This window comes from Cyprinodon variegatus, unplaced genomic scaffold (assembly GCF_000732505.1).
Source record: "Cyprinodon variegatus isolate N-32 unplaced genomic scaffold, C_variegatus-1.0 Scaffold164, whole genome shotgun sequence".
In the NCBI taxonomy this organism is placed as follows: Eukaryota; Metazoa; Chordata; class Actinopteri; order Cyprinodontiformes; family Cyprinodontidae; genus Cyprinodon; species Cyprinodon variegatus.
The window spans coordinates 999,523-1,023,869 of NW_015150617.1; the positions used below are offsets into that span (position 1 = coordinate 999,523).

Below are 24,347 nucleotides of genomic sequence, written 5' to 3' on the forward strand. Positions count from 1 at the left end.
ATCATGTTTTAACAACCAAATACATTTATTGTGCTTTTCGACTTGAACAGTTTGCATTTTGGGGTCAAAAACGATACTGAAAAATCCCTTTTCTTTTGCCTCTTCAGCTGTTATATTACCAACAATATGGAGGTACCTGCAGACTTTAGAGGCAGCCCCTTACTTCCTGGGTTTGGCGCTGTCGGCATTCAGCCTGAGCGGGCTTCTGTCAGGACCACTGTTTGGATACTGGTCCGACAGGACACGGACAACAAAGAAAATAATTTTGCTTTCTAACCTTTTTGAGATAATTGGTAAGTCATCAGTTGCATATGTTTACTCCCTTCCTATTCCTAGAAATTTAATTGTTTTTATTTGCCTCTAACCCTTCTGTAAAAATTAGCAAATGTATTGATTCTGATGGGGGATGCTGTAACTGTATTTCATTTTTATGCCTTTTACAGGTAATTTTATGTACTTCATGGGCTACTCCAAGTGGCTTTTACTGTCAAGTAGGCTGGTAGCAGGTAAGTCTTCCTGCACAATAAAGGCTTATTAAAACATTTTCAGGGCTATAAAATCCTCTATTTGCCTGATTGTTTTAATTGCTTTACCATCATGTGTAGTGGTTTAAAAACATTTCCCCCTCTTACAGATTTTCTCTTTTTTTGCTACACATTAATCTTGTATATCTTGAAACATATTTAACAACAAAACGGTGATAACAAAAGCAACTAAAACATGTATTTTCACATGATGATTAGATTTTCTTTGGAAACAGAGTTAGCAAAACTAACGTGGCTCTTTTTGAAACAAGGTATACAAGTACTTGTAGAGAAAGAAAACAACTAAATGGAAATTTTCTGGCAGCTTGAAGTAGACTAAAAGACTTTTGATGTAAAAAAACCTACACAGTTTTTTTTAGGAAAAAACATGACCATGACAGGAATAACGGGTGGTGGTGTGATGGTCTGGACCATTTTCATTGGATCAAGAATAGAATGGCTTGCCATCATTGATGGGGTCATGAATTATCTAAGTGTGTAAACTTGTGCTTAAATGCAGCTTAGGTTATGCATTAAGATGATTTTTAAAGGCCCAACAGAAAATCAAGTTCTGAATTGCTGAAAAAACCCCCAACACTTTTAAGATTTTAAACTGGCTCTGTCGATCTAAATCCAACTGTAAGGTTATAAGAGATTCCATAATATATGCCATATATGCTTGGTGATCATATGTGCCTGCATCCCAAAATGTTTCAACCAAGGTATTTATAATGGTGGCTTTCTACAAATACTAGATTACTCTAACCAAAGATTTGCATTTAAATAGAGTTTTTTTTTATTTTATTTTTTTGCTTATTATTTTCCATTTCTTTGCTATTCAACTCTATACAATATCTATATTTTAAGCCTCAATTCAAACAAAAACCGTTCGTTGTAATGTCATAGTAACATAAATAGTATGATTCTGTGATTCTTTCTTGATGAAAAACTGGAATGTTCATAATGTGTGCTGTTCTCCTCAGATCATTGCATAAGTTTATTTTTCTTCTAAATCCAATTAAGACCAGAATTTCTGCGTTATATTTTTCAGGCATCGGTACAGGAGCAGGCTCATCAATCTTTAGCTTCTTGACCAGGAGCACCGCTTCAGAAGACCGGGCCACGGTATTCGCTGCTGTCATGGCTTGTCGACAGGCTGGCCTTCTGATTGGTTTGTTCTTCTCTACTCTTTTATTTATTTATTTTTACTGGATTATCTTTTAATAATTTTTCCCCTTGGATGAAAAAATAAAGTTTAAATAAAAGCAAGAAAATTTTTTGAACTGTTTCCATTTAACCAGAATCTGTTAATAAAGTGAAACATTTACATTTGTGTTCTTTTTAGGCCCTGCTTTCAACATCTTTCTGAGACTCTGTGACTTTCACCTTGGTCCATTTGTTGTCAACAAATACACTGCACCAGGGGTAAGGATAAATAAAGATAAAATGTAAACTAATTGTTTTTCTTGATACCCGGCCAAGAATGATCATTTCTCTTTTCTGCTCCTTCCAGCTGTTTATGTTTCTGTTGTGGATTCTCCTTCAACTGGCAGTGGTCTTCATGTACTGGGACTTGCCACCAACGGAGAAGAAAAAGGTCTACATTAAACATAATGGGGAGGAGTATGTGCATGGGTTTGGTGAAGAGGAAGATGAGGTCGAGGAGGAGGTAAAGCCGTTAATGACATCCCAGGAGCTTGTGGGCTCCTACGGCTCTGTGATGACATCCAGCCTGTGCAAAAACCACAGATCGGCCGCCTCCAACAACTCTCTCAATCAAATCCATTCTCCACTTGAATCTCCTGCGGCAGCGCACCGACGCCTCCGAAATTCCAGCTCATGCCAAGGTAACTGGTAGAAGTAATTGTTGGCTAATTTACTGAATGAGTGAATTAATTTTTTTTTATCTAAAGTATCAAAACAAGTTGTTTGTTTGATTTCTAACTATAAACCATAGTTACTGATTGCTTATGGTATAAGATATAGAGATGTGTATTTTAAAGCTGGTCTTACCCACCTGTCTATGTAATGATATTTGCATTAACATTTTGAGAAATTGTTATTAATGTTGACTGATTTTGTATTTGGGTCATCATCATCTGTCTTTACTTTTCTGTTTTTGTGTCAGAGTTCCTGAGAGAAGAAGTGGTCGTGCTGCTCGCTGCTCAGTTCATCACTCTTTTCAATCAGACAGCATTGGAGGTGCACCAAACACTTCACACATTTACAAATATGACATGACTTTAATAGCAAAACAACATTCGTTTTATGTAGAAACACAAGATAAATAAATCAAAACTGACCTCAATAGAAGTTCCTCAAAACAAATTACAGATAGTGTTTACCCAATTTAATTTAAATAAGTTAGATTATCAAATAGAAATTATGTCCTGTATTCTAAGGCTCTGTTACACAAAAAATGTAGTATTACTTTATGTTTTCTGTATTGGTCAAAGGTTATGGCTCTAAATTCGTAGATTTGATTTAAGCTAGTTTGCCAGTGTACAGTACATGCACTCATTACTTGATCTGGGGTCCTTCTGCATGAGTTACTTCGCTGATAAAGTTCCACTCAGAGACTATACTGACATTGTTCATTATTAGCCACACTGCACTGCAAAAAAATTTAAATCTCAGTAAGTAATTTTTCCTTAAAATAAGTGCATTTTTTCTTGAATTGAGGAGGTAAGTGAGACACTTTGCTATTGCGATAAGACAATTTACATTTAAAATTGACATTCATTGTCAGATTTCAAATGTATATTATCTAATTATTTTATTTTAAGATAAAAAAAAAGAAATTTCATTGGCAAATAATTGTATTTACCTACTTAAATTAAGGCTAAATATACTTAATTTAAGGAATTTAAAGTTATTTCTACATCCTTTTTGCAGTATGAACCAACATCAGCTAAAAACTTCACTCGCCAAATTGTCACTATGGAAACCTTACGCTGGCTTTGCTTACACATTAACCAGCTTTGAGTTTATGTTTTTTTTTTTTCACTTTTATGATCTTGGGACATTCATATCCAAATAAATCACAAAATTGACATTTATCTTACGTGGTATTGAGACGACCTCTTAACAATACTGAAGTGGCCAAGAGAAAGAAACTTTCTGGATCCATTTATGTTTAGTTGCTCTTGAAGCACGAACTACAGCTTCAGTTCAGACATTGTAGATCTGTGAACCCTGTGATGAGTTTTTAGGTTTTCTGTTATTGCTGATGTTTCGCAACACTAAACTGTCCATTAAGATGTATGGATATAACACTGTTAGTGGCCAGGGGTCTTGTGTTGTGTACGCACACAATGGGGCTTGTAATTTGTAAACAACAGTTTTCACTAGAGATGCCACCATCCATTTTTTCCCTGATCCAATCCGATACATGGGCTGAGGTACCAATCCAATATTACTGTTCAATAAATGAACCTTATACCTTGTAATATGAGTAAAAGCATTGAGCTTGACATAAATGTTGTTAAAAAAAGGGAACAGATTAACACAGATATAAATCATCACTAACTGCTGTGTGTGCTCTGTGAGATGACGTCATCAGCATTGCAATCAAAAGATTGAAGTCATTAGATCGCTGTAGCTGCATAGCTGTGTAAGATCTAAAAAATACATATAGAAATGAATGAATTGGAATGTTAGAATGGCATTATTCATCCGATATTCGATCCAGCCAGTTGATCAATATTGGAGCCGATATCCCATCTGAGTATCGATTGGTGCTTCTCTACTTTCCACATGAAGGTTGTAATCTATAAAAACATGGAAGTTGCGGCCCCTCATGCCAGCTCTGACAAATTGGAGCAAAGTGGAAAATAGTGACACAGACAGTGTGTATGGAAATTAAAGCCAGATTAAGCCTTCTAGGCCTTTTAATTCTACTTTATACACAATATAAATCATAGATTGATGTCATTATAAGCATCCAGCATTGCTGTGTAATTTCTTTTCCCTGTGAAATAAATAAGAAAGTCTTATGAGCAGTTCGCATCCTTAATTAAACTGCGCAAAATCCTTTTTGAATTATTTCTCACCATCACATCTCTCTTCCTGATGATCAATGCGGGGAGTTGTACCACAGATCAAGAAATAAAACTAACAAGGTGTGAGGCATTCATACTGATTGCTGTAAACTTTTAAAAACTGTTGTGAACTCATGTGCAGGTATGTACGCTGATTACTGGAGGACTTTGAAAAATCGGAAACCATTTTCAGATGATTACAGGCCAATGAGCTGATTAGACTCCCCTGATCATTGCTCTGGGATCTATGTGCTGAGATGGACCCACTCCATTCCTGTTAATGGATAAAAGGAGGTCAGGGAAGTCCAGTGTATAAAATAATATAGCTAGGTGCATTGCTCTAAAAAAACAGACTTAAATATGGACACTCAGGGTTCCATGGTATATGTAAGACTTGATATATAATTAAATATAATAGATATATTTGAATTATTGATTTTATTATGGATGAAAAATAGATGAGGCTTCATGAAGCCGAAGATCCAAAATCATCCATCTAGGCCCATCTATGAAGAAAAAAGGAAACCTCTAAATTTAATAAGATCATTAAACTGATAATTATTTTGCCCATATTAAAAATAAAGAAAGCAAGGTAGTCAGCTTACCCAAATGATTATTATTTTTAATAACTACAACTGTTAATCACTCTGGGTTTTGTAGCAAAAATCAATAGGTACCTCTGTCTGTAGCCACTTTTAAGAACACAATAATACTGTTAAAAATATCACAAAATCTTAGATATTATTGGCAGAAAAAAAACCTATAATACTGTCTCACTGCCATCCTCTGTCTTTGACGACATCATTGAAGGGACATAGTCACATTTTTCTATATATAATAAAAAACAAATCATATGATCATAATAAAATAAGGTTATATTTACAAAGTGTCTGTTCTAATAGTGTTTTGGTTGTTCTTTTGGAGCTTAAATAGAATTCTACCACCATGCACATTTAGTACACATAAGAAGAAATGTGCGCCACCTGCTGGCAGTAGCCCAGAACTATCAGAAAGGTAGAAGCCAACAATGGGCTCTATGCACAGCTCCACTACTTCCTGAATTTAATGTAGCTCCTTTGTTTCCTGTCTTTCATGATTGGATGCACTGATTAATCCAGGTGTGTATGACCTAAGTAACTGGCCAGACACACCTGGATTAATCAGTTCGTCCAGTAATATAAGACAGGAAACAAAGGAGCTGCCTTAAATTCAGGAAGTAGTGGAGCTGTGCATAGAGCCCATTGGCACACCTAAACAGTAGACCCTGATTTTATACCCTACAGTAAACAGCTTGATGTAGTGGAAGACCAACCCATATTAATGAAATAAAAAGTTTAGAGCAATTCTAAATTCTAGTGAATCCTTTCAGAATATAAAGGAAAAACACAATTCCTATTCCTGCTAAGTTGGAATTTTTTTTTCAATGAACTAAAACAAGTCATAGGCTGAAACCTTTACGTTGCAATGGAAGCAAATTAGATGCATTAAATTTTTTCCCTCAGGGAAACAGCATTGGTAATGAGCCCTGAATTGAATCTGATCTAGGCTTCTGGATTTTAGCTGTTACAGAAAACTGCCATCACACTGTTTATTTCTATTAACCAGTCAATCTATTTATTTATGATGTCGTTGCGCTTAGACTGTAAAGATTAAGTACAGCACTACTCACAGTATCAGTCTGAATTCCTCCACAGCTTCAGGTTCTGGTTCACTTAACACCATCTTTCTTTATTCCAAGCACTATTTAAGTCTTATCCCTCTTGGATAAAAATATTTTTTTTCACTTTTTCACCCTTGTTCTTGATTTTTTTCTTTATTTTAATAACTTTGCTGTGTCCCTTTAATATGATAATTCTATACATCAGACTCTGAACATGTAGTCATTCATATGCTGGTGAAGATTCTTAGTTATCCAGGTCATAGTCATTCCAAAAAATATTAAAAACAAACCCCTGGACTTGATTTCAAAGTTTGAAGATGTCTCGCTTCCCATCCAGGAAGCTTTTTCAAATCAAATGTCAGGAATAGCGTTGAGTTCGAGGTTTTATACAGTAGCCCAACAAGGCCTTTTTTTTTTTTCTCTTTTTGAAAACGTGCAAATTGGAACAGATGAAGGCGTCCACCTTTTTGGAATGGGGGTCGTTTGGCTTCTTTTGTTAAATTGCAATACAATGTCATTCATAATGCTTCCTTTTGTCTGCCACCCCACTACTGTCTTTACCTAGCCATTTTATCTGGCTGTCCACCTCACTCCCTAACACCACTATTTCTGCACTTTTTTCGGCTCTCTTGCCTGTGGTCGCCTTAGATTGGTATTAATTCACTTACATTAGCTGGCTTATTTAAATACACAATGACATTTATAAAATGGGCACCACTCCCAATAACATGAGGTGGAGCCTTATGCACACTAGTGGGATTTATCAACGAAATTTGCGTGTTGATTTGATAAATGTACATTTTTTTTTTTTTTTTTTTTTTTGGCTCACCCTTATCTCTGAATATTATTGTTTTAGTTTTTAATTTTCTATAGTTGAGATTAATCAGCATTCAATATTTGGTTGAAGTTTATTGCTGTGTGTATAGTAGTTTTATTTTTTCCTGAGTTTGAAATGAATTGCTGAATAAATAAAAATATTCCTTTAATTGTATCCTAATTCTTATAGATGTGCTTGCACAATATTAAATATATATGACATTGCTAAATAAGAGAAATCTTTAAACCTGTAACTGTAATAAAAAAATAAAAAAAAAGATCAGTAATCAAACCAAAATATCTTTCCGGTAATACATTGCTCAAACTTTTTAATTTAGAAGAATTTATGACTTTATTTGCCTAAAGCTTTTTTTCTGTTTTACATTTTTATTTCTCCAGACTATGGTGACGCCCCTTACTCAAAAATATTTCAACTTTAAAGAGCTGGAAAACAGTGTGATGTACTGCCTCGGTGGTGTGGTGGTGATTGCCGGCTTCCTGTTTGTGCGCTGGCTGAGCCGGCATGTTGCAGAGCGGGTGGTCCTCGCCATTGGTCTGGTTATCTGCAACATCTCTTGTATCTGGTGCCTCATCTTTCTTGCTAACCCTTTAGGTCAGTCTAAACCAGCAACAATTGTACATAAACTGACTAATAGTGGCTAAACAAGCATAAAATCCAGTAAAATATAAGGATCAAGAGAAATTCTATGACCAATTCTAACCTTCCTGTATTTATTGTGTTTTTTTTGTAGGTGGTTTTTCATGGCAGCTGACTGAGTTCATCATTGGGGTTTTTCTTCAGGTTTTAGGCTTACCTTTTGTAGCAGTGGCCCAGGTTTCCCTCTTTTCCAAAGTTACTTCAGAGAAAACTCAGGGTGAGACACAGCACCATCTAGTGGATACTAGTGGAACATATCCGATGCATTTGTTTTTATTTTCCTTGTGCTACATACATATGTGATCAAACAAAAGAAGCTTAACCATGTCAGTTAGTAAAATAAATAAATAAATGTCATATATATGTGTGTTTGTCATTCACTGCCCTTTCAGGTTTCAGCCAGGGAGTACGCCGCTCAGTAGGGGGTCTAGCCACCATCCTTGGTCCTCTCTGGGCAGGCGGTCTGACTGACAACATGTATATAATGATGGGAGCAATGGTGGCACTGTTGATCTTACTTACGGTAATACATATATTTTTAACCTAATTGTAAGAGTTAAAAAGACAATGTTGAATTAATTTTGCTTTTACATTGCAAACATAAAGTATTACTTTTATAAATACATTTGAATTGATCACAGTCTAAAAACACTCAGTGGCGATGCACCGTTTGGAAAACGGCATGTTGCATCACCATCCTTAATTACAGTAGCTGAAAGCAGACAAACCTGTTAGCCCTGTGCGTTTTACTTATATATGAAGACATGTTGTTGGTTGTGGAGAATTAAGCAGACGATCAGAGATCCTTTTATGTTTTCTGTTAAAATGGTGGCCCATCCATACTTTCTTCCAATGAGAGGGCAGATAAAGTTACCAGGAAAAGTAAAAAAGTATCCAGGTATATTAGAAACAGGGCAGTTTAGTCCGGAGTCCATCATTTTCTCTTTCCTCCCGGCTGTTTACTGAACTAGCTCTATTGCAACAGTTATCAGTTGATGTTATTCTTTCGAGAAGTCATACACAGGCAACCACAGCTATAAGCAGTAGCTTGTTATCAAATAAATGAAAGACATACTTGTAACCTATTGTATTGTTGCATGGCTCGTCGCTTGGACAGGACTGGACAGGAACTTGTGCAGGATCTTGGCATTTTCACATCATGACACTCCTGCACTTCTATACTAGTTGTTCTATATTCAGACTGCATGCAACGGAAGCAGCAAAAGCAGCTGGTTTACTTGCAAAGTCGATGGTTGACACCCATCAAGGCGCAGCGGAAGGTCCTCCAGTTCGATTCGAGCAGTAAAATATATTTGCTTTTATTATTCTGATGCGTACAGTATGGATTATGTACATGAAAACCGCTAACATCTCCTTCCAGCCACCATGAACAGTAGTGGAAAACCCCCAAGAGGCGACCGGGCCAGAGGCAGCTGTTGCTGGGGATTTCCAGTTATAGCGCACTGGTGAACTCGGTGAACAGGGATTTTGTGCTGATCCCACAATAATATTTGAATAACATTTGAATGCAGGATTGTAAATCTTGAGGAACTGACTGCACAGCTGAAGTTTTGAGGTGGACTATCTCACTTAAAAACATACTTTTTACCCATTTATAATAGTAAATATAGCAAAGCTGCTCTTTGCCATTGAACACAGGAGCAGCAGAATCATCAGAAACATCTGTACACACTTTACAGATGAGTGTGTACACATCTGAGATGTCCTTTAGATGGCTATAGGACATCTCCCTGTAGTCCTCATGTAGCGGCGCCCAGCAGCTCCTCTCAGGCAGGACCAATATGGCGCCAGTCAGCAGCTTCTAATGGCTCCTTGGCAAACAGTAATTGGGCCCTGCTGTTGCTCCTTCAGTGATTAGATTTAGGTTACCAGAGCTGGATTAGCTCTATCCCTGCTGCAGCAGACGGTTTCAGTAAACACTGCATTCAACTACGTTTGAATTGCAGGAAAAACACCAGCTACTATGATCATCTCCTGCCGATTCATAGGAAAAGGACGGGCACTACGATTGGCTTTTTCTGAAATCTAGGAAAGGTAGTCTGACTTAGTCCAGCAAACATGGACCTCTCCGGAGGGATTTGGTCACTACTTAGCATGGCTTTTAGCAGAGAAATGCTTAGTCTAGCCTTTAGCAGCTGCGGGCCACCAGCAACAGGAAGCTGAACGGAAAGTGGTTTGTTTTAAAAACTCCATCAGAGGGGTGTATCTTCAGAGGGGAGTAGTTCCGGTTACATCATCAACATTTGATCTCAACACAAGCATGTTGACGTAAAGGCGATATGACCATCTCCTAGCAACTTATTGTTCCTGTGACTACAGTTGAACATATTATTCGGAACTGTAAGATTTATGGTACTGTAGCCAACCTCTGTTGACATGACTGCAGGAGGAAAACTGATGGGAAATCAAAGAGATGAATAATAAGAATGGTAACAACAGATCCCAGAAAAACTTTTAAAGATATTAAAAGTGAATTTCAGCTTAAGAAACATCAGTGTCAGATCGCACTGATCCATTTTTGTGTGTATTGGGCAGCAGTCCACAGCCTTGGTAAACTGGTCTATGGAGACTTACACTAGTTCTAAGGATGTAAAATATGACCTTGCCTGGGGGAAAGGAGTCTGAACGTATGAGGAATGTTGAGCGATTTTGGCTAGAAATAGTGAGACTCACCACACACAGCCTAGGCTCTTGAATCCAACTCCTTGAGAGAGACTGGAATCTCTTCTACTCGGGATTGTCCTGCGAGTAGGGGTGGAGGGCCGGGGTGGGTTTCCGGTCCTATTGAGAACAAGAATCTCAATAGGATCGCTTCTCTTCCACATTGAGGTACATCTGTTTCGGACCTTTGGACGCTTCCCTGGGCGTTGTTAAAAGGAAAACACATTTTTTTTTACATTTGGCCCTTGATTTGAAGTTATAACATCATGTTCTACTCACTTATATGAGTTTTTTTGTAATTTGGAGCTGTTCTGAAGATATTCCGTTAGGTTATATCCAAGTAACGTCTTCCTATGGGCAACGAGTTGAAGACACAAACTAAACTGTTCATAATTTTTCATTTATGAAATGGTCATGCCAATCATGGTATGCCAGCATTTATACCATGTAGGCGAATCATTGTGTGCCATACATTCCGTGGTTATATTTTTTATATTTATATATTTTTAAAACGAAGCAGCGTGTCTATGACATCATCCGCGTTGCATGCTCCACTGGGAGGAGGCCAAAGACACCATCCACCACATGTTGGAGGGAATGTATCTTGGCTGCCCCTGTAATCCCTCAAGCTTTCCCCAGTGGAGCTGGACTAGGTGTCTGGGGAGTGGAAAGTCTGGGCATCTGCTAATACTGCTGTCCCTGTAATCTGGTCCCAGATAAAGTGGATAACTATGAGTACAAGATAGAAAACAAAGCAGTTTAGAGACAGAAGCTGAAATCTATCATTTATTCATTTTGCAAAGGCAAGCTCTTTTACCAAAACCAAAGTGATTATACCTATTTTTAATAGAAAAACTGACAGACAGAAAAATATGTTTATGCATTACTGTAAAATTCATACCCATGACCAGTTATCATAAACTTGCACACAGACATGTATGCGTGTATATTTTGTGTGTGGTGTGCATACCAAAAAGAAGGCTACTGCATGTTCTGCATCTATTACAGAACTGTGTTAAAGGAGAGAAATGTAACTTCCTTACTTTTTCTGAATTGGCAAAGTAAACAGTTATTTTCATTTATCTACTTATTCATTATGCAAACCCTGTATTTGCATCTTCCACAGATAATGTTGGCGTTCTCGTACAACCGGCTGGTGGAGCCTGCTGTGGAGCACATGGAGAGTTCACACATCTGTGCCTAAAAACTGCAGCAGCAGTTGTAAGGTAAACTAACCTTTTTTTTTCTTTGACCAATTTCTGCAAAAGGCAAGACAAATTTTGGGAATTTGAGAAAACAGCAGATGGTTTATTTTCCAGAGACAAATTATTAAAAGAATTTTAAAGCACTGCCTGCGACGCCAGCTGACTGACTGAATGAATTAATTGCAATTTAATTTTCCGCAGCACTAACCACAAGTAAACATGTATGGCTCCAGGGTTTCCATGTCTTCATGGCCTTAAATGCCCACCTGTCCACGGTCTATGTTTCCTGCTGCATCTAGCTTGCTTACATAGATTTCTGTTCAAGCTCCAACTCTCTCTTCTTTAATCGTATTTCCACTACCTAAAGGAATAGAGTCAAAAAAGTGTCTTATTCTCATTAAATGTTACAGCAAGCCCTATAATTGCATGCCTTTGGAATTTGGAAATTACATTTTAAAAGTGTGATTATATTGCAAATGCAATTAACTGTCCAGCCCTATTTCTAAAATAAAATAAAAAAAGATCGGTAGTTTCTGGTTTTGTATTTTATATCTTTTCATTACTTGTTCTGTATTCTGTAGCAAGTTAATGTAAATAAATATGGAATAAGTTAATAAAATGCATTTGTTTTATTGAAGAAATTACAATTTCATTGTTTTAACCTTTAAAAAACCTGGGAAATATATACTTGTTACTTGAGTAGAGTTCTGAGTGGCAATGTGTCTTTTACAGATGTCTGATTTTCTTTTCTTTTTTTTCTCATACTAGAATATGGCGTTTCTTCTCCTGCATCTTTAGTGTGAGTTGGGACCGATTCAGAAGGTGACAACATCCCTCTAAAAAAACTGGATTTCGGTGGTTGTCCGTTTGAAGAGGTTTTGATCAGTGGCTGTCTGATAAAGAGCTCACAGCATGTTTCCCATGGAAATATAAAACTATGCTGACAATGCATGTTATTCTTTTTCATGAAATTTGCTTCACTCAAAGGTACTCATCTATTCCTCTGCTCCACCCTGCACCCTTTTCAGTAAGTTAGATGTAATATGCACTATTTAATAAATATCCATAGCTGTAAACTGACAGATTTCATTTTTTAATTAGCTTAAATTTAATGACCAATTCTAAGCTAATTTTTAAATCCATAAGTAGGATCTTAACAATAATAATTTCTGAGATATAAGCTAAATTATGTGATTTTTTTCTTTCTTTTTTTTTTTAGTTAATTTCTCTGAATTTAATATATAAATGTTCGACTATATTGTTTTTGGATCAGTATTTAATCAATTTTGGAATCATTGTCCAAAAGTAAGTATTTTCCAAGAAACCACTGACTTGCACAAAGTTATATAAGGGTTAAAATATTGTGGGGAACTTGATAGAAATGTACTAAAATATTTTAAAAATTTGTTACTGGATCACTTTTCACTGCTTTTACTTTCTTTTCTCTCATGACTATAAATATAAAAGTGGGGATTGAGATAGTAGGAAATTAAAGTTGGATAACCAGCTTCTACAAATAGGAAAACATTTAGTTCATAATTATTTTTCCCAAGTCGTTGAGCTGCACTAAACTTGCTTTTTTTAAATGAGGAATTCTGGTTAAAATTGCACACTAACCTTCATAAACACAAGCACGCTCATTTAAAAAAAATCAAAGCAACTCTTTTCAAGTGATGTCTTCGTGCAAAAACTTCCAGGATTCCGTTTTTTTTTTTTTTTTATGTTGAAAGAAATGAAACCTGGAATGATCTAATTATCAACATTAAAGAGAAACTAAGAAAACAGATAGGCCTAATGTTGCATCAGGTCGGCATTACTTCAGTATTCCAAAATAGAAAACAATGATAAACACACATAATTAATTAAAACATTGATTGATAAGTTCCCTTATCAATCACATAGAAAATAACTTGATTAAATGGCTTTAAATTATGTCCATTTCAAATGTGATGTTTATTAACAGTTTTCCATTGAGATGAAAAATTACTAAGATAATTACTATTGTGTGCAATATGTATCACCATAGATATTTTAAAAAAGGAGGAAGACAAAATGGAAAGATTTGTTTGATTGTGCAATTTGAGTTATTTACTACAGATATGGAAACCTAGATGGGCATACGCTATGTTATTGTTTTATTTAGACATCGTTGAAAATGTATTACTTTGTGTCTCTAATAGTGCATCTCTGTTACTGTTATTTTTCCTTGGTTAGAATGTTCTGAATTAAAGTTTCTTACCATGTTAACTATACGTTTCTTTCACCATCTGCTTGATGTAATGATTTCTTTTTCAACACAAGTGGGCGCTCTAACTCTTTACTTTATTATCCTCATTAATATTAGACCCAGCTTGCCAGCAGGCCACAGACTGGGAAATGTTCCTTCATAATTACTCATGTGTAGAACATGAGCTTCACTGACACATCTGTGACACAAAGAAAATCTAATAGTTCCAGAGGCAGTACGAAAGATGACAAGAAATCAAGTGATTACATTAGATTTTATATTGATGAGAAATAAGATAAAATAATACACGTTTGTGGCATAAGATTTTTCTTATTTCGTACAGTCTAATTTGCAGATCTGTTGTTAACATTTGGTATCTTTTGTGTTTGATTTCCTGTCAAAAGATGGATAAAAATGAACATCTATTATACTGACTTGTTTTAATATTCACTCAAGATCTATTGTACTTTCTCATCCCAAATAAGGTCTGTTTCCTGTTAAGATCCCTTTTTTTTACTATAGATTGTATCATAGATTTTTTTTTAATTCATAAATTTGCTTTAATTTTCTATACATTTTTTTTTTATAGATGGGTAATTACATTAAGAAAAATACATTTCCTCTTAAAAATTACAGTTTTATTTTTCGGTGTCTAAAAAGGCACTACTTTTAAAACAAAACAAACATTACAGAATCCTTTAATATATTACATTATAACGCATTTTTTAGGAACTTACTGTTTAGCACTGTTTTAGAACTGGATCAAAAGTGTTCATTATATAAATTGCTTAAAAATGACGGAAAAAAAAAAGGAATTTGGCTCAGGTAGCCCAGTTTGCCTTGCATCTTGTACATTTCTTTTTTTCATCAAATCCGATTTTGGAAGTTGAATAGTAATGATTATAATACATGGCAATTACCAATTTAATAGATTTTAATAAATTACATTTAATGATTTATGTATTTATTTATTTTTAACCAAAATAGAATAGATTAAATAAAATAATGAAAAATATGAATATTTAGGCCAAAGCTGGTGGGATTTTTGTGATGATATTTCTTCTACTTACAGTATTTCACTTTTTAAAATTGTATTGTATGTTATTGTGTGAAAATAATTTCAATACTACCATGGAAATCTAATTTCTTATAATTTTTGATTGTAGCAGAAATTATTTTTAGTTTTCTGTGCATATTTATTTTTCCAAGATATATAATCATTATATTGTTTAAATAATTAATTATGATATAAAACGGCATAAGGATACAAATGTTATGTTATTTATATTACTATTAATAGTTTCCAGTGTATTATTAGTAATAATTTCTGTTATATAACGTACGATGTGTACTGGGCAATAAAACAATTTCTTTAGAGGTTACATACGGTGGTTAAATGTTGGGGTGAAAAATATGCAAAATGTTAAATATTAATAATTAAAAAAAAGGTTTATAGTTAAAGGAATGCATTTCGGTTAAGTGTGACGGACTAAAAGCTAAATGTTTCTAAGAGAACGCAGAAGCTTCAGATAAGACGCGTATAGACTCATCAGGGGTCGCTATAACGTTACTAACAGAAAACTGGACAAAAGTGTGTCATGCTTATGATAAAACATCATGTCCCTAGTGACGTGATGAGGAAGGGGCGTGGCTTATCACTGTGAACTCTGGTTGAACCTGTTTCCATGTTGGGCGGGGCAGGTTCAGAGATGTTACGACACAAGGCCAGTAACAGAGATATTTTAGGATTTCCCAGTTTTTTTAAACTTAACCGAGTCCCTGTGCCAGTCTCACACAGAGTTCCACAACACAGTTGGCCTGGAGCGACACTGTGACCAAAGAGTGACCCCGAATATAGGGGTCGAAAGTGCAGAACACGTCATCTGTCATAACAGTTTTCCTGGGTAAATTTGGTGAACTGGCTCCTCCTCTCTCTCCAGTCACAATCCAATAGCACCAAATCCCACTATGATAATCGACGGCTGAACTTTTGGTGAACTCTGTTTTACCTCGACTAGACGGGACAGTGAGGACAGGCTGAGTTTAGGGGCAATTCAGTGTTTTTTGTTGCGAGTTCTGTTTTTTTAATTTTTTATATCCCCAGGCTTGAACACTGATTGACCTCTCAAAAAGTAGGTTGGTGTCGTCTGGATTGGGTGCCAGGAACATTGCAGCTTACAATGTACAAGCGCTTTCACAGTTTAAACAAAGCTGAAAAGCTGTAAAGGCCAAAAAAACATTGTCGGCATAAATAAAAACTCTGAAATAAAATAAATATTCAAATAAATGTTAAAAAATATTAACAGCAGGGTAAATGCAAGTATGTGTTTCTAAGCTGAATGTCTGCTGGGGAAAACTAAATTACATGAGATTGAATATGGTCACTTAAAAATTACACACATCTATTGTCTGTCTGTCGATCTCTCTATATATGTATATGTCCATTGCTTATAGAAATATATATATATATATATATATATATAGCTACTCTCCAATAATACTAGAACAGTACAGTCTAGATTTTGGCAGTGTAATAAACATATAACAGGCATACAGAATAAATTCCAGTGTTTTACTTAAGTTCAATTATTTTTCACAATTAGTACAACTCTTTAGATTAAACAAATCCATTGATTGAATAAGGGAGAGAAATCATCAGATCCCCTTTTAAAGGTATAGTGGAGGATGTTCTTTTTCCAGGGGGATCATCAAAATAAGTGGCCCTCCTAAGTGTCAATCATTCTGTTAATATGTTTACCTAAGGCTGTCCTAGAAAACGGATTGAAATATGAACAAAGAGAGAACTTTTAAACATATTCTTAATGTTTTCATATTTCTGATGCCCTTAAATAGAGAATTTTGGGGAACAGATACATTCGAAAGAATATGATTTTTACTTTTATGGAGACACATTTTAGTCGATGTGCTGCAGTCAGTGTCCATTGAATATAATCTCTGCTCAGTGGATGCATTCTATATAATTTCTGACAAAACATTAAGAATTTATTTCTATATTTTATTTATATTATTTATTCTATTATTTATTTATTCTATTTATTTCTGAACAGTTTTACTCATTAAGCAGCCCTTCATTAGTAACTATGCACAGCAGCCCTCAGACGATTGTAATAAGAGAAAGTTATTTTGTCTGAATGCATCAAAATGTAGCTTCAAATGTTTGATTAATTATCAATTGTTTATTTACACTCAATCAACCACTCCATTTCAGTCCCAGTGCACTTTAAATACAGTGAAACTTTGTTACATTTTCTAAAATTTATAACCAGGAACAACCATCCAATCATTAAGAAAGACACAGATATTCCAAACTGATACCATATAATTAATTACACAACAGTAAGATAAGAGCAGTAAAAATAAGAAAATGTAATCTTAATAATAATTCAGTTTAATTGAATCCCTTTATTGGTCTCTTGGGGGCATTTAAAAGTTGCAGAGAGGGCAGCATAAAAACGGAATTTAAGAAAGAAACATTAAAGACCTATATAATCAACATAAATTCTAAATTCAAGTAACCAAATCCAGAAAAAAAAAAAACTATAAAGCAAAGATTAAAGATAAAATGATATTTAATTTATGATAAAATCTTCATAGGTTAAAAGAAATGGATAAATCATTCTAATGAAAACAGAGCCAACTGTGATGAAATGTTTTTTAAAAATTTAAACAGTCAATGAAAAAAACATAAGTCATAAATGCATCACTAGACCCCATTTGGCTTGATGCACTTTTTTAGATGTACTAGATAAAGTCTATGGGACATGAACCTTGATCTTTAAATAGGGATAATCTTGTAAACCTTCATTTTTTTCTTTGATTTAAAAAATATTACCCCGTCAAGAAAGCGTTGGTGCTTCACTTCTCATTAACTTTTCCATAAAGTAAGAAAAATATGATTGGCGGGTGAAACTTCCAACAAAACCCGGAGTCTGTATCGGATGAGAAAAGCCCAGCTGCTGCTGTCTTGCTATTAAAGCAACTTGCATAAAGCAGTGTAACTTAAAACTGATCTTCGAGAACTTTTTGAATTCCACCCTTGATCATTAAATATTTAGGTTTTTCAGCGGTGTTGGTGATTCCTAATGTTTTTAGCACAGACCCTTCCTGCCACAGTCAAATCAAAATGATGGCACCAACACCAGTGTGTGAAAATCCTCGAGTGTCCCCGCAGAGATAGCACTTCAAGTCCCAGTTAATAAAACATGTGTCGTTCAGAAGGTGCGACATTTCCAAAGCAAGACGGTTATGGAAAAAATGGACAAAGCAGAGTGCTGGAGTTATGGCAACATGGAGATAAAAGGATGCACTGCACCAGAAGGTTTGCTGAAGGAAACAGAAAAATACAAGTCAAGCTCATGCTTAAGTTATACTGTGGCCTAGTTTCCTCTGTTTAAAAGGTCACGTCAAGACGCTTACTATGCTTGGTTTATGTAAAAGAGTGAACTCTAAGAGGACAAACAAGTGAACTCCATCTGTCACCCTGGGCTCTATGACAGAAGAGTTTTTCTTCATCATTGCTCTCATTGGGGATTCAGGGTTGTGTAATGCTGCTACTGACTGAATGAATAAATAAGTCTGCTCTGCCTGTACCCAGGTCAGACATGGCTGTGTTGCAAAACGTTGGTTTATTTTCAATAATGTGTCAAACTTTAACTTTTCTCATTACTAATTATTCAATTCTAAGAACTTTTGTGCTACCTTTCTTTTAAATTTTAACCTAAAATGTTTACTTTTGTTTTAATGTTCTGTTTTTATTAACCTTTGAAATTATAAACATTATAAATAGATGCAGCAGAGCTCCTCTGTGTTCTTTGCTTTAGCCCTGATTTCTCAGAATAATTCAGATATTTGCCTCATTTTATTTGTATCATACATAATTTATTTTTCAACAGGTTTCTGTATCATGGTAAAGTTTTCTTGGCATACAAGCAACTCTAATGGCATTAAACAGAACTAGGAATACATGTATAAAAAAATGTATATGCTCTCAGTTGCAGTATAGCAGCAGTAGTCGAGTATTAGAAAACCAACAAATCTGAACATTATGACATCGAAGGTTCCGATTTGGTGTAAATAAATTAGGAATTGAAAAATGCACAGTAAAAACCATAGTGTTGAGTTCAATAAATTAAATGAGTCATTCTGTGTAATAAAAAGGAAAATGGTGGAGGACACTAAAGAATGACTCACTGACAGGGTATACATGCTGATTGAAATTCAGAATTCAGAAAATGTAAACCAAAATTGTTTACTTTGAGGTAATTGCTGATAAAAGAGGGGAAAACATAAGAAAAGGTGTAGAAAAAAAGAGGTATTCCAAAATGAGCTTAAACTGCTTTAAAATATAAACACAACCCAGAAAGATATACTTGTAGCTTATCTTCTTATGTCACACTAAGAAAAGCAAAATAATTAATATAAGTATATTTTAATCCTGGCCTGGAGTATCTGTCCTCTGGCCTCACAAAACAAATGCAACAGAGTTCTTTTAAACAGTGATTTACTGAAGTTTAGTGATTTACTACTAGATTTTTTTACTTTTTTGTTTGTTTTATCTTTTTGTACAATATATATATATATATATTTATGTGTCTTGTTCCCAATAAATTGTGTGTCTGAAAATAAAAGATTGTAGTCTCATTTTTACTTACTGCTTACTATTAAAAAAATTACAAAAATGTGAAGAAATGCATTATTTATTTGGTCTTGAGTTTAATTTGCATTTTAAAGGATTATTATTTTTATTTTTAAATGATATGCAATGTTAAAATCAGGGTTCATTAGCTGTCTGGAAATAATTTCATGCTTTTCCAAGATAAGTAAACCCCGAAATTTTCAGTGATGAAATTTTTACTTTTCTAGTCTTTTTTTTTTGTTGTTTCCAAAGGACAAAACCGTATTATGGCTTTTAAACGTGCTTTACATTGACTTATATTTAAATCTTTGTACGAAACTTTGTATCTAAATGCTGGGATGTAATGAAATCTTAGTCTGGAACTTTGAAATGAAAAATCCTTAGTAAATGGTAAACAGTTTCAAGAGGTAAAAAATACAAATGATTCCCTTTTCCATTCCTTATCTTTACACTTTCATCGTAGGACTAGTTGGCCTCAAGAGGCAATGCACCAATCTTCACTGCCTCATGTGTCCCCTGGTCTCCCAGAAGGGAGATTACTGGCCCATCTGCATCGCCCAACTCAGGCCACGCTAAGCCGATGGGAGCCCTGCTCAGCAAGCCTCCGCTGCAATTGTTAACCCTGATTAACTTGATGTGGCGCTCTGTCGAGGGGGCAGTGTGAAAATCAAGTCAGTGCCGTGACCTAGTGCCCTGCTGTTGAACCGAGTGGAAATCGGGCAAACCTGGGGAGGGTAAACAAGAATTCCATGGAGGGAGGGGTTGGAAAAAAAAAATAGAGATGAAAATGAAAACGAATTAGACCCACTGTTGGCATATCTGGCATGATGGCTTCAGGCCTGGAGAAGAAGGGGTAAATTCATGGGCAGATAACTTTTCTACATTCGTTTTTTTGGGGGAAAAGCAGAATTTGGCTTTGATTTGAACCCAGCAGCCATCCAAAATATTATATCCAATTCATCGTGACTCATTTGTGGCACATCAGGGTGTTGCATATATGGACGGACCTGATGGAGCATTTCCTGTTAGTCATTGTTGTGCTGCAGATCGTGCTCCATTTTCGATTCACTTGTCTTCATAGCCTCTGGGAAAAGAAGTTGGAAAAAATAATCGAACAAATAAATGATTTGTTTATATATATATTATTTAATTCATATACCCAGAAGAAAAAAATCCCACTAGCTGATCCACTAGGGAAGTCCTTGTACGGTGTGGTGCAGTGTGGCTAGATTGAGCCGTTACTAAGGAGACATATAAAATTACACAACGTCTCTTATTTCTGTTTAACCAGTTTTTATATCTACAGTGCTTGAAAGTCTACATACCCTCCCATTAAAGAAAACAATAAATTCACACTAGTAATTCAAATGATGCTGAGCTAAAAAAAAGTAATAAGTAAAATTGTACTATATGATAATTTAGTAATATTGATATTGTAAAAATCAAACTGTCCAAAACAAATTAAAGTATCTTGCCTTAAAAATACCTCTCAGCAGGTCCAGAAGTCTTTCTGAAAATTTCCTGAACATGACAGAAAACACCTGATTTCAGTGATCAAAGTGCTGCTTAACAACGTTTATGTTCATTTTAGCTTCATCAGGCTTCTTTACTTTATTTATTAACATATACATATATTTCTAAATATATATTTCCAAAACAATGTCATGATTTCCATTTTTTCCCTGTTATTACTTCTCTCGATTTCAACTTATTTACAAGCAGCAGCTTGTTATTTCTGTTTTTAATGGTAGGGTATGTCAACTTTCAAGGACAACTGTATGTTGGTTACAGCGAGAAATGCAGAGATCCAGCTCTTAAAGAGCAACAACAGAAATAAAATATTTTTCCCTTCAGTCTATTTTCACACTGTTTTAACATTGTAAGAAAGGCTAAAATGCAAATAGGTCATGGATTAACATTATTGAAAAGAGGCATTTCAAGCTGCATGAGAATCTTATTATGATAATGTTGTGTGACGGAGACAAGTTATTCAATAGAATATTTAATTGTTAAATTATTTTCATTATTCTGATGTGATATTGAACTGTGAATGATTAAGTCTTTGTTCTAAATTAACTGAAATAAAGGCTATAGAACATTGTTTATTCTATTGCAGTAACTCAATTTGCAAACAAAATCATTATATTAGTTACAGACAGAATAATATTTTAGACTGATCTTATAAAAAAAAATCCTTCACAAAGCAGTATAATTAGAAAGATAAATGTAAGGAAAAAACATCTAATAGGTAAAAAATATTTTTATATAAATATAAGAAAAAAGGGGAACAAATACATAGAAAATAACTAACAGTTTTTTTTTAAGTTCTGAGCTTTTCTCATTAAAAAAGTAACGTGTTCAACAACATAGAAGTAACTAAGAGTTCCTGATATATTTAGGGGCATCACTATTTAGCGTTACTGTTCTAGATGAAATTCAATGTGGTAAAAGATCCTGGTTCACAGAACCAGCCCATGTAGAAATGTGATTAAGAGAGCAGAGGTCAGACTCCTCCTGACCTGCAGGTGTGATCACACCCTGAGCACAACACCAAACTCTCAAGCTCATTGTTTACCAAACACAAGAGCTTTTGTTGCTGGAGCGTTTTCTGGACAGGACCACTGAGAAGGCTGTTTTCAAGAGGTGCAGGACTTTAACCCAAAGAGACAGCCAAGTGACGAAGCAGAGAGAGAGAATGTTTTTGACAGGAGTCGGTTCCTAAAGACTGGGAGTGCTCTGCAGGCCAGGAGGGTCCTAGCGTCCGCTAGGATTACAATGGGAGTGACCCTGGGATTATTCACAGTAGCGGTTTGATTTGACTGGGCAAAGTTGTGTTGTTAAATTGCTCATTAAATCCGATTAAGGGTTGGTTAAAAAAAGAAAAAAAAAAGAGACAGAATAGGTGTGGGTAAGTTTTGGTTTGCTGCTCACAAAGGGAATGGTATGCCAAACTCCAGCTATGAACTGCCACTCTAACCCTGGTACTCCCTTTTTTAGTATTTTATTTTTTACTTTTCTTGCTTTTATCACTCTTTACGAGACGCTTATTCGCAGGTTTCACCTTCAAAATTTCTCTTGCATCATCCTATCTCTGTGAAATTTATCTGATTTGAAAATATGCAATTGGTCAGAGGCCCAAACTGAATTCACTTTTTGCCAATTAAAGTCTTATCAAATAAAAAATGGTGCTTGATGTATATTTCCCATTTACATTGAGTAGAAGAGCACTACTTTGATCTTTTCCATGTAAAATGAATAGCAAATAGCAACCATGGTCAAATGCAGGCAAAACCACAAAAGCTTTCCTTATATGAATTGCTGTTTTCTCTGGAATGTATTGCAATGGTTAGGGGGACAGACACGGAAGGATTAGGCAGAGGATTATTTCCTAATTAATTCTTATTTTGATTTTTGCATTTCTCTTCTTCCCAAACACAAAACCATTTTTGGAGATTGTTTTTATCTGTTTGTTGTATGGCTGCAACTAACAATTATTTTGCAAATCATTTAATCTGTTGATTATTTTTTCGATAAATCTATAAATAATCAGATAGCCAAATTAAACCAGGTGAAATAAAAACATTTCTACTTGAGGAGTTCTGGATAGAGCATATTGATAGGCAAAAAAATGGTTTAAATGCAAAATATTTATACATTTTTTTATAATGTTGATATAATTACTGCTCTAAATGGGTCGCTCTGTCAGCTAAAGGGATATTTTACAGTCTATACTCCAGTTAATGATTAATCAATTATTAAAATAGTTTACGATTATTTCAATAATTGATTATTTATGATTAATCCATTTCAGCCCTAGTTTGTTGTGTTTTGCTTTTCACAGATCCTAATCCAGTATGCGGCTCTTAATAGTGACTCATGAACTGTCTCTGTGAGGCTTGACATTTCTTATCTAAATCGTCTCCCTCTTTAAGTTTTTAACTTTCGTTTATCTAAGATTGAAATGTATTTTTTGTCTACAAAGAAGCCAATTCTAAACATCAATACATTAATATCTGCATTAAAAAGAGTTATATCACTGTAAAGTAATAGGGTAAAAACATAACTATTTCTCTTAAGGGCAAATAATAGCACTTTAATCTCACTGCAACATATTCTCACACTGAATACACTGAATCTCAACATGACCTCAAAATGTATTTAAGTGTGAATTTTATTAATATATTTAAATTAGAGAAGACATGTGCATGAGCTAGGCCTTGAGTTAACAAAATATAATCGGAAGAGACTATTATCATTATAGATAGATAGATAGACAGACAGACAGACAGACAGACAGACAGACAGACAGACAGACAGACTGTTCATTAGTTACAGTTAAAGGTAATAAAAAAAAGTGCACTTCTCACCTTGGCCATCCAAAATATATTCTAATTAACTGGAACTATGTGACATTTGTGATATTAAATTATTATCAAATAAAATTTGAACAACATGCTAAAACATTTTGCTTGACTTCATATTGTTTGGATTTCTTTCATTTTTTTGTATGTCTCAAGATTTTTTAAACTAATTTATTACTTAATCTTAGTATCAAACTTTATATATGAAATATATGATTTTCGACAGTATGGGAAGTCTTTGCCAGCTTAGCGTATTGACTGAATTACTGTATCATATTTAAACATTGTTGATTAATTTCAGCTCTTTCCATTGTATTAAATTTATCTTTTGATTCTATTATTTCTTTGGTGTATTTGTTCTGTGGGAAAATAAATCAGTATTAAAATCTATAGATTGATTCTTAACTTTTGCTGTTAAACCAAACTTCAGACTTTGTGAGAATATTTAAAAATGATGATCTATACATATCTATATATATATCTATATATATATATATATATATATATATATTTCTATA

At 34.7% G+C, this 24,347-nt stretch overlaps 1 protein-coding gene across 1 annotated transcript in view; it reads left to right on the plus strand.

The window, feature by feature from the left end:
- LOC107086866 overlaps positions 1 to 14,310 on the plus strand; it is an 18,098-nt gene extending 3,788 nt beyond the window's left edge. Inside the window, exons 2-12 of the mRNA XM_015378096.1 lie at positions 108 to 293; positions 444 to 506; positions 1,576 to 1,695; positions 1,870 to 1,949; positions 2,038 to 2,371; positions 2,653 to 2,726; positions 7,440 to 7,653; positions 7,793 to 7,915; positions 8,091 to 8,221; positions 11,507 to 11,606; positions 12,354 to 14,310. Coding sequence (XP_015233582.1) covers positions 108 to 293; positions 444 to 506; positions 1,576 to 1,695; positions 1,870 to 1,949; positions 2,038 to 2,371; positions 2,653 to 2,726; positions 7,440 to 7,653; positions 7,793 to 7,915; positions 8,091 to 8,221; positions 11,507 to 11,584 — 1,403 coding nt within the window. The 3' untranslated portion in view covers positions 11,585 to 11,606; positions 12,354 to 14,310. The remainder of the gene's footprint in view (positions 1 to 107; positions 294 to 443; positions 507 to 1,575; positions 1,696 to 1,869; positions 1,950 to 2,037; positions 2,372 to 2,652; positions 2,727 to 7,439; positions 7,654 to 7,792; positions 7,916 to 8,090; positions 8,222 to 11,506; positions 11,607 to 12,353) is intronic.
- Positions 14,311 to 24,347: the final 10,037 nt, after the last annotated feature.